Genomic DNA, 11,019 nt, shown 5'->3' with positions numbered 1-11,019 from the left:
CCATTTCACTCAGTCACTTTGTCAGTATTATTATTATATCATATTACTGCTATGGACAATAACACTAAGTCAATTTAAATAACAATAACACTGAGTCACTTAAGTCACTTTAAAATTTATATATTCTTCACAGATTATCCTTTGTTTAATATAAATATATTTGTACAAAGCAAGAGGCCTTTGCTTTTCTTACATTAGTCCCTCCTGTCTCCATATTTTGTGTATATTTTGTATATATTTAATATATTTCAGTTTCAGTATTTTCTTGTATTTTTATTTTTACTTTGTTTACTTTCTGTAGTGATTACCTCACCACAAGCATTTCAATGTATGAATGTCCTGACATGTTGTACAAATGACAAATAAACTCGAAACTAAATGGAAGAGCAGGTCTGTGTAACCTTGGACTAGATTTTCCTGTCTCTGGAGAGTCTCCTTTCAAAAAGCTGTGTAGTCCAGGATTTTTGCCTCATATGGTGTATATTTAGTGTGTTCATTAATAAGTAGTGTATTTGTTTCCCCTCATGCTGCAGTGCAGTTCTGCCGGTAGGCGGCGGTATTTGCGCTCCGCTCTCAGTTCACCAACTCTCAGCAGAAGAAGCGAGATTCCTGCTGAGTGAACGGAAGTAAGTACGTGGCTGCTCCCGCTGCCGTGTCTGCAGGATGGCGACTGAGGTTCAGAGCGGCGACCTCACCAGCGCTAACTCAAGCCGTCTCGAAGTTTCCATCGACGGCTTGACGCTGAGTCCCGACTCCGAGGCAGAACAAGAGCAGCTGGAGGCCTTGGGTCCCCGGGCAGACGGAGAGTCGGCCGGCGAGGCCGCGGGAGAGGAGGAGCGGGGCGAGAGCGGGCACAGCTCGGTGGAGAAGGTCTGGGGCTTTCCCCTTGTGGAGCTCTACGGCCTGGCACTCAGGTTCTTCAAAGGTACGGGAAACACTTACTGAACCGTACCTCTCCAAAATAAACTCAAATTTGCGCGATATTTTTCCAGCCATTGTCGCTGTGTAGCTTTGGAGGGGTTCGCTGGCAGCGTTAGCTTAGCTGGCTCTCTACCTCTTAACCTACAGCTCTTCGTTGTTTTCATTAGCTGGGCAAGTTAGCTAGCTTTCGGGTTTTCTGCCTGAAGTTGACTGCAGCATTTTGTGCGTATCTGACAGGTCACTCTACTGTATGTCAAGCTCTGATAGGTACTGTATTTTGAGGGCGAGTCTAGAAGCTAGCTAGTTAGCTGACGGTGAAGATTGGAAGCTGAGCTGACGGTGTTGGTGCTACAGGTCATGTGTCAGTGATCATGTGGTCGCATGGGCTTGGTGGGCCAACAGAGTGATGGGACTGACAGGGGCCACAAACACCAATGTGGCTTTCACCGCTGCTGTAATAAACCAGGATTACATAACCAAATCTCTGAGACCTCCAGTCAGTCCACATTACTGCTCTATTTTAGCTGCCATCATGTCTGAACCAAGCCATCAGGACCACTGAATACTAGAACAGGTACGTTGGTGCCAAAATATGTACTGACTGGGGCTTCATGATCAGCTTGGTTATTAAACATCTTCCTGATCATCTGGGTTAGTAAACACCTTATTGTGTGCATAAAGTCTATGTTGCATACCTCTGGTTCTCTCCAGACCCTTCCAGCACACGGCTGACAGCTCAGATGTTTTCAGAGTCGAATGTTGTGTATTGGGTAGAATCAGTTCTTGTTAAACAAATTCTACATTTTACAGTGAAAAGAGATGAAATGAAATGAATTCCATGTCTGAAAAAATAAATGTCATGACATATCGTATATTGTGAAGATTTCTTTAAGTAAAGTATTATGTTTTTGCTACATTGCCCACCTTTATGTACAAATATATTATACAGCTATTGGGAATCTCTCCCCACAATTATAAGGACATCCTGACTGCTAGCAAAGCCACCGGAGAGTTTAGTAAATACAGACATCATATTTGACCTCCTAGCCAAAGCGTCAGCTGCCTGCATTCCTTCTGCAGGGAAAAAAGGTTTTAAACAGCCCACCACAAAAGTCCTTCCCTAGCATGCTTGTAGTTTCACAGAAGTTCCTCCCACCTTTAAGATGAGTCATTAGAAAGGAGTTTTCCTAGTCTTTAAACCAGAAAATCTCACTCTATAGACTACTATGCCCTGTTAGTTGCATATCATTGTATTTTATCACTGTTACAGACAAGCTGATGTTAATGACTACATTGATTACCTGTTTTTTCAGTTTTCAAATAAGGTTTCAGAAGTGTATTCACTGATTAGATGTACATACTGAAACAGAGACTGCAAAGCCCTCAAAGATCAGTGGAGTGTCCGCAGCTTTATGAAATCCATTAAATCCAAAAACTATGATCTTTAATAACCCTGTGTTTGATAGTTATGTAGTTTGTATGATATAGGTATTTACTCATAATACTCCAGAAATTATTACTCTCTTTACACTAAATAGATTCCAAATGCATTTTAATGAAAGAGATGCTATTATTTGTTTGGCCACAGAAAAAGATGGCAAGGCCTTCCACCCTACATATGAGGAGAAGCTGCGTCTGGTGGCCCTACATAAGCAGGTCCTCCTAGGACCTTACAACCCAGATGCCTCCCCCGAGGTGGGCTTCTTTGATGTGTTGGGAAATGATCGCAGGTAGGTTCATCATGGGATTCACTTTCAGCTTGTTGTTATCTCTAATGGTTATGGCTATGAATGTTAATGGCTTTTTGACTTGTATAAGGAAAAATTAAGCTGAAGAGTCCTTTGTCTTTTGTTAATTTCATGCATTTCCAGAGACTGATTTAGTACTCTTTGTCTCACGTTTGCATTTTTAATTTCTCATTTTTCTTTGTAAAACGTATTTGCAGTGTGTGCTATGGCCAATAGTGCGTGTTGTCTGTGCTGTGAAAACTGCTCATTCTGGTTTTCTGTTGTCCACATTACAGGAAAGAATGGGCATCGTTGGGAAATATGGAGAAGGATGAGGCCATGGTAGAGTTTGTTAAGCTGTTAAATAAATGCTGTAATTTATTTGCACCATTTGTCGCATCACACAAGATTGAAAAGGAGGAGCAAGAGAGGAAGAGGTAAGGCCTTCACATCCTTTAATGTGTGTTCTTTGTATCTGGGATGCGCCAGTACCCTCATTTGTTGTTCATATAAGTCACTTAGCATGCGTAATTACCCTATTGTCCAGTGCTTTTGCTGTTTGTCCTGTAACTTCTAACTGCCCTGTAGATGTTGTTTGTTTGTATTTTTTGTGGCCCAACTCATGCCAATATGTATTGACCTTCCTCAGGTGTATGACTCAGTTTTTTGTGGTAATGAATGTTAGCTACAAAATCCCAAGGTAATAGGTAATAAAAGTGCTAATGATGTTGTATTCACTTTCTGCCGCTAGTTAGATGGATAAGAGAATTGTAATTACAATTAAATTAAATTTTAAGCATGCTTTTTTGTGAGCAGATGAGCATATTGCATGTGGAACGTCCTGTTGTAATTTGTACTGAGATTTTTTCTTATGAATGTGATACAGATACGTTACAGATGTCCTGTGATAACATTACCCCTCCTCCCCACATGAAATCATGATGAATTATGTCATAGTATGCTGTTTTCAGCATATTATGGGCATCATCTGTACTTTACACAAATCATTTGTATATTTTATGACAAAAAATAACATAATGAGTCCTGCTTAATTGGATTTAGTGCAGTGCTGTATGTGAAACTTTGAAAAATCATTGTACTCAGTTCGGGAAAACATCTTTCAAATGTGGCACCACTGAGGTCTTTTGCCAGTTCCGATTTATCACATTGTATCAAGAGGTTTGAATTAAATTGAAGTGTTTGATATATGTATTGTGATGATGTCCTCAAGTACTGGGATAATATGTTTTGGCCATATTGTCCACCCTGACTTTGAACAGTAGAATAGCTCAAAGTTGACAAAGTTAAGACTTTCTTTTTTGACTCCATTACTGTAAGCTTGTTGTTGTGTTTCTTTTTTTTGGTGTATTTTCATTATGACCACAGTGGTTACATTGTGATCAGCGCAATTATAAACACAACAACGTCCTAATGTCTGATAAGTTAAAGAATAGTTGGAATTGTAGTTCTCTTTTGACGTTTTAAAAAAGTCTCTCTGTGCTGCACCATGTTTTTTGGTATTATTCATTAGCCATATTCATTTCCATATTTAGCCTGTCTTCTGCTGTAGCCAAAGTACTGTAATTGCTGTTCTGCTTTACTAAAACTGTAACAATTGCTGTAATTTCTTTAGACCTCATTTGCACCAAACAGTTAAATGCACTTCCTTAATGTTTTTTTTTTCACAGAAAATACTTAATTCCTCAGTACATGAGGAAAGTAGTGTCGCCCTATTCCTATAAATACTTTTTGTTTGGAGGCTGGACTTGTTGGCGTGTCAGGTTTCTTTCACAGTCCAAAGGAGGTGGACACATTGCTGATATAGAATTCTGCAGTGCTTCCTGTCATCTTACAAATGTTTTGTTAAGCCTGTCAGCAAGAGAAATGTGGCAGTGTACAGTCTGACAAAATAAATAATATAGAACACAAAAATTAATTGGAAGCTATATTTAGCATAGTGTTTTATTGTGTTGAGTTCTGAAATTTGTGCTGCCTGTCTGATGAGTGTAAATGTGCATATGTCAGGAGGGAAGAAGAGGAGCGGCGTCGTATAGAGGAAGAGGAGCGGGAGCGGCAGCGTCAGGAGGAGGAGAGGCGCAGGCGGGAGGAGGAGGAGAGACTGAAGAGAGAAGAGGAGGAGAGGAGGCAGGCTGAGGAGGAGAGACTCCGTGTGGAACAGCAGAAGTAAGTGACAATGTCTGTTTTATAGTAATGCAGATGTCATTGAAAGAGAAATCAAAATTGTTTCAACAAGTTTGCATTGTTTTAGAGAATGGAGCCAAAATCATCACTGCTTGGGCCACAATGGGTAGCATCTTTGTTGCTGTAGTAGCTATACTACCAGTCAAAATCTGGGCATACCTACTCATAGAAAAAAATTAACACTATTTTCAGCAGTTTAGAATAATAGACATCAAAAGTATGAAATTATATCTATATAATTATGCAGAAATCAAGAAAGTATTTAGAAATAAAATGTAATTTTGGAAATTTTTGTCCTGAGGCAACACTGTTGACATTCTCTCAAGCAGTTTCATGAGGATCCACATTTTACATTTTATGAAAAATGTATATTCAGTTCACATTTGACTGGTCGTGTATATATAAACAATATTTAAAAAATGTTTTTAAATCAGTGTAAAATGGCTTAACAGCTCTCTGATTGTGACTTGTTGGTAGGGCTGGGTATAGTTCAGTTTTCAATAGTAATACTAATACCTATAACTTGGTCTGGATACAGATTCCTAAATGATATTTGAAGGTATGTAAAGAAGTACCTTCTTTGAAATTACAGCCTGAAAGTACAGCCTGGGTGTGGCTAAAACCAGAAATTTATTGGTACATTGATGCTGATGAAACTGACTGCTTTGGTATTGAAATGTGGCATAAATTACATTAAATGTTTATATGTGCTGTATTGTTGAAGTAGTTCAGTGGAAAGAAATGCATTGCTTGGGTCACATGGTCACCAGTTCATAAGCATTCACTATTTTCCCTGATCTCCGCCACAGGCAGCAGATCATGGCTGCTCTAAATGCGCAGACCGCTGTGCAGTTCCAGCAGTATGCTGCACAGCAGTACCCGGACAGTCCTGAGCAACAGCTGGTCCTCATCAGACAGCTTCAGGAGCAGCACTACCAACAGTACATGCAACAGCTCTACCAAGTGCAGCTGGCACAGCAGCAGGTAGCGACCCTTCTCTTAACCCTGGCTGGCATTTCTGTATCTTAAGAATTTTATAGTGTAGCACGATTGTTTAAACATTAATCAAGAGTTGTTAAAAGTGCCAGGCTGGTTTTGCAGCATTACAGCATAGTTTCCTAAACTGTATTGTTTGTGTAATGTTGACCATGTTTTCTGTCACAGAACATGAGGATAATTGCAGATTGTTTTAACAGTTCATAAGTGGAGCTTTAATGGCTACGTGCTGTATTTCCTCAGGCGGCTCTGCAGAAGCAGCAGGAAGATTCTATAGTGCTTTCAACATTAGAAGCCAGTGAGGCTTCAGCACCCTCTACAGGTGAGGAGGCCCCTACAGTGAATGGCCAGGCAGAGTCCTCCACTGATAGCATAGAGAGAGAGCCAGACCTGGAGCCTGCTGAGGAGGTCACTGAGAACGGCCCCACAGGTGAGTTCAGAAAGAAAGAAAGACTTTGCTTTTTCACCTATGCTTGAAAGTGCTTTTCAGGCATTTTTACAATAATGTTTGTAGTCTTTAGGTGCACATGTGCTCATGTCATGCCACAAGACAGGACTTTTTTTCCCCCCTCATCCTCATAACATGTTTCTCTCTTTTCCCGCTTGCTAGACTCCTCTCCAGTGATAGCAGCGCCCTCTATGTGGACCAGACCTCAGATTAAGGACTTTAAGGAGAAGATACGCCAGGATGTGGATTCGGTGATCACAGTGGGACGAGGGGAAGTGGTTACTGTGAGGGTTCCCACCCATGAGGAGGGCTCTTACCTCTTCTGGGAGTTTGCCACAGATTACTATGACATTGGCTTTGGTGTCTTCTTTGAATGGACAGACTCAACCAATGCCTCAGTCAGTGTTCATGTCAGCGAGTCTAGTGACGAAGATGAGGATGAAGAAGGTAAGGGAACTGGCTACACTGAAAAACGTGTAAAATCATAAAAATATCTTTGGAAGGTGTGTAAATCTCTGACCTCAAAATGATTCGATTCAATTATGATTCTTTAGGACATGACTCAATGGATCATGCAAAATGAAATTTCATCATAATTCAGTCCAATTTAGAATCATTAAAAAAAATTATGTCTAACAAGAAATTTTTATACCAGTAGTCTTTGGTATCCACCTGCTTTTGTATTTATTTTTGTTTATTAATTTTATTTAATACTGTATTAATTGAGCTGGTTTACCTCTCAGCAGAGCCACAGAGCGAGGAGGAGAAGGCCAAAAAGGAGGCAGGGAAGCCGCAGGTGGACGAGATTGTGCCGGTATACCGGCGGGACTGTCATGAAGAGGTTTATGCTGGAAGTCACCAGTATCCTGGCCGTGGTGTCTACCTGCTAAAGTTTGACAACTCTTACTCGCTCTGGCGGTCCAAGAGTGTCTATTACAGAGTCTACTACACCAGATAAGCCTGGAGTCAAGACTGTGGAGCAGGAGTATGTGTGTACGTGTGAGTGTGTTTGTGGGTGAGTGGGGTGCGTCTCATGCTGTTCGACTTTAGGAGGATTGGGCTCTGTTGAATACTTGCCACCTCTGTTTTGCACTCTGAAAGGCGTGCTCTAGGATTTTGTGCTTATTGATGGTATTGTCTTCAGCACCCTGTGTGACTTATCCTCAGCCTCCATTTTCTAATGTCATCCAAAGAGGTGCTTTGGCCACTTACAGCGCTATGTATCCTAATTGGACAGGTTTACTTGTCATGTAAGTTGTGACTAGGATGTGTGACTAAAGCATGCTACACAAGGGGAGGGTTGTACTGAGAATAACAAATGCTGCTTTTCCACCACTACCTGAAACCTCTGAGTTTTAATTACCACCAGACTTTTTTCTCCTGAAGATGTAGGCGACTTTAATAAGCATGAGATTGTATTGTTTAATCCTGCTTTAGAGAAATTCCTTCAGTGAGACTAAATTGACTTTGTGGACATTTAATTTGAATTAGGGATGTGCACGGGTACTCGAGTACTCTGTTATTTTTCAAGGTTACGTTGCCAGTATTTGCAGTATTTGAATACTCATCAAACATGAAAACCTAGCAATTTTCTTTGGTTTCTTTTGAATAACAAAACATGTTTTCAAGTGTATTCCTCTGCATGCTGCTATGTTTTTGCCCAAGGCCAGTGCTGGCACCTTAAAAGGTAAAAATACAGCCTTACAGTCCCTTTTTTTTCTTTCTTTCTTTCTCTCCTCCCCCAAGTTTAACCAGACATCTGTTTATGAACTTTTACGGATACTCAAAGAGCAAAATTACTCCGAATGCACATCTCTAGTTTGACCTTTGAAACTGTTGAAACAGAAGCTGTGTACTTTGTGTTTTTCTCTCTTTCTGTTTTTCTTTCTTTCTTGTTTAGGCATGCTGACCGTCTAATGGTGACAAATTATCTGTGTTAGTCTCTAGTTTTGTATTCATGTGTATTAATTACAATTTATAGGTTATATTGCTGAAAACCTAAAAAAAAAAGCAAAACAAAAAAGAATTAACAGATGATAATTCATAATCGGTGCTTAGTCACACACTGCAGTGAAAACAACACATGAATCTGCCACGAGTTTTACTTCAGAATAAAATAAGAAAGACCTTTGGTGAGGCAGCTAATCTCGAACTTCATCATTCCCTAATGTGTTTTTGCTTCCTGTTTGGCTGTTTTATTGCTGATATGCTGATAGTGTGCTAAGATGCCTCTATATAGGGTATATCTGCAGAGAGTGCAACCATCGTTAGCAATATTTAGCTAGCATCCATCACTTATGTCATGTGACCATCCTTTGTAATCCTGAACATGCTTTTGGTTTCAGGTATTCGTGGAAAAGCAGTATAACATGCCTTGCTCCTAGAGGACTTCCTAATTTAGGTCACCACTGAGAATATCAGCTAATAGTGTACAAGTGCTTCACCAGTCAGCATACGGTTCAGGAGTAAAGCAGCACATGCCACTTGGGGCCCACTGGTGGAAAAAATATATTAATAAGATATGACTTTTCTACTGTTGGAAGGGTGGGGATGACATATATCTGGACTAAACTGGTGGAGGCCTTGAAGAGAAAGAGATTCATGTTTTGCAATGTTTGCTAAAGTGGTTGGATTGTGTGTAAAGCATTTATTAAATATTTATTAATCTCCCTGGTAGAGTAGGGTCCTTGATGTGTCTGTGTGTCATATTACATGTAACTCGTTTCCCAACCATTCACGTATCGGCTTTTTAAAAGAGTTTCTTGTCTCTCATCTAAACTATCACTGTCCTTATTTCTTTTTTATGGGTTTTTTTTGTCATCAGTTGGCAGTATTGACTTTAAAATGTGGCATAACTAGCTGTTCAGACTCTTCTTGCCTTTTTTTCGGTCTATCACTGTTACATTTTTATGTATGTAGTTATAGAAAGCCACATAAAAAAAAACAGATGTTAAATATATGTATTAATTTCATGATTTTATCATTGTCACGCAAACACTTCCATTACCTTTATTAAAAACTAACAGTTTTGCTGTTTTTCTTTCACATTTCTGTGATTGCAGGATGGAATCAGACTAATTACCAAAATCAAAATTTGAACTTGTGAGCGTTTTGACTGTTTCTGTTCTATTTATTGTTGTTTGCAGCTTTGAAGACCATTACAGTGAGCACTGCTGTGAATTCAAGGATTTTGCTCTGTTTCTGTTGTTGGATTTTTTTACAGTGTTGAAAGAATGCTTTTTCATCACTCAACATACACTATAAACCATCTCTCACTGGATGTTTGATGGCATTTCTATAACAAGGTTGTTCGAAACATTAATTCTGTGTGTTTGTGTAAGCCTATGTGAAGTAGGGCAGTGTTCCTTGAGTGGTTTCAGCTCGCCCACATGAGCAAATTTACATAAATGCATTTATGTACAGATTTACATATAAGATATATATACTTGTGCGCATGTGATAGCGTGCACAGGTGCACAATACTTCACAGAGCAGTGATCAAGAGAACCTGAATGGCCCAGAAGTGGCCCAAAGAAACGATACATTGGTGAAATTTGAATACATCTGTTAATTGGGCTAATATTCATAATCTCCCTGTTTTGTTTTTTTGTATTGACCTTCACAGTTGTTGGCAATATTAAATCACTATTACAAATCAAGTGACATGTAACAGTGGGCTTGGTGATGAAATGAGGATCTTGGTAATAAGATGAAAGTGTGATTAAATCTTTTACATTTTCCCCCCATTTGCAAGTGTAAAATATGGTGTAAATTCCATACCATGAGGACATGAAGAAACTCAGCATTTTGTATTGATTTGACCTGTATGATCTGTATGAGTTTGAGGATGAGTCAGTCTCCTTGAGCATATATTTAATCTTGATTAAACTTATGTTCATCTGTACCTATTGACTCTGACTCTGTTGTGCTTTTGTGTTTGGTGAATACAGCTTTTATTACATACACAGTATTGTGCAAAAGTCTCATTCATTTATTTATTTTCCAGTCAAACTCGTCAAAAGGACAAGTCAATCATTTTTTAGTGGCTGGAAAAAAGCTGAAGATATACAGTACTGCCCAAAACCTTTCAGCACCTGAAAGAATATGATTTAAAACATTAATTAATATGGTAGAAACTGATGATTTGCTCAGAAAAACATCATTACTCATAATGGAATTAGTAATGATTTTTATGTATGTCAGTGTTGGTTTAGCCATTTCTAAAGCTCTACTTGTGGCAGCTCAGTATTTACTGCAGTTATCCAATAATTGCTTTGGCTAATCAATACTTCATGAAGTTAAATCAAATGTGCTGGTAATGGAAATCCATTTGATGGCTTCCAAGAGACATCTGGAACCTGAATGTCTGGAAGACATCTGACTAGCTCACAAGATATCAACTACTTTTCTGAAAACTACACATTCTTTTTACTGTATTTGTTACAGCTTCTATCCATTCTTTCCATGCATTTTTATTGAGAGTCTTGCTTTCGGTTTTTCAATGAAATCTGCAGGGAAATCTTTCACACTTCCAAAGTTCAGTCTTAGAAATTGGTTGCAATTATTGCTTTTCACGATCCAAGTAACCCAAACACATTCAGTGATGCTGAGGCCTGAGCTCTGAGTTGTAAATTCTTGTTTCTCCTTCCTTTTCTCAATTGCAGCTTCCTGACAGCTATACATCCTTTTAGACCCATAGTGCTGAGTTGTCCTCTCACAGTGGAA

At 39.3% G+C, this 11,019-nt stretch overlaps 1 protein-coding gene across 2 annotated transcripts; it reads left to right on the top strand.

The window, feature by feature from the left end:
* The first annotated feature begins 603 nt into the window (after positions 1 to 603).
* Positions 604 to 10,206, top strand: acbd3 (acyl-Coenzyme A binding domain containing 3). Of its 2 annotated transcripts, none has more exons than XM_036581865.1 (8): positions 604 to 925; positions 2,510 to 2,651; positions 2,945 to 3,085; positions 4,674 to 4,832; positions 5,660 to 5,834; positions 6,090 to 6,276; positions 6,457 to 6,741; positions 7,041 to 10,206. In XM_036581865.1, the coding sequence occupies exons 1-8, from the start codon at positions 664 to 666 to the stop codon at positions 7,250 to 7,252; spliced, it is 1,563 nt and encodes a 520-aa protein (XP_036437758.1). In that variant the 5' UTR covers positions 604 to 663; the 3' UTR covers positions 7,253 to 10,206. The 2 variants fall into 2 exon arrangements, with proteins under 2 accessions (XP_036437758.1, XP_036437757.1); XM_036581864.1 differs by having other exon boundaries at positions 7,038 to 10,206.
* The last annotated feature ends 813 nt before the right edge of the window (positions 10,207 to 11,019 follow it).

This window comes from Colossoma macropomum, unplaced genomic scaffold (assembly GCF_904425465.1).
Source record: "Colossoma macropomum unplaced genomic scaffold, Colossoma_macropomum, whole genome shotgun sequence".
NCBI classification, from domain to species: Eukaryota; Metazoa; Chordata; class Actinopteri; order Characiformes; family Serrasalmidae; genus Colossoma; species Colossoma macropomum.
The sequence above is the reverse complement of the archived record's forward strand: the minus strand, read 5'-3'. Positions and strand labels throughout refer to the sequence as shown.

Excerpts from the sequence above, each read along its gene's own strand:
- acbd3 (XM_036581864.1), top strand. The coding sequence starts at position 664 with ATGGCGACTGAGGTTCAGAGCGGCGACCTCACCAGCGCTAACTCAAGC. Across the intron at positions 926-2,509 it reads GGCACTCAGGTTCTTCAAAG|AAAAAGATGGCAAGGCCTTC; the intron begins GTACGGGAAACA and ends GTTTGGCCACAG. Across the intron at positions 5,835-6,089 it reads TGCAGCTGGCACAGCAGCAG|GCGGCTCTGCAGAAGCAGCA; the intron begins GTAGCGACCCTT and ends GTATTTCCTCAG.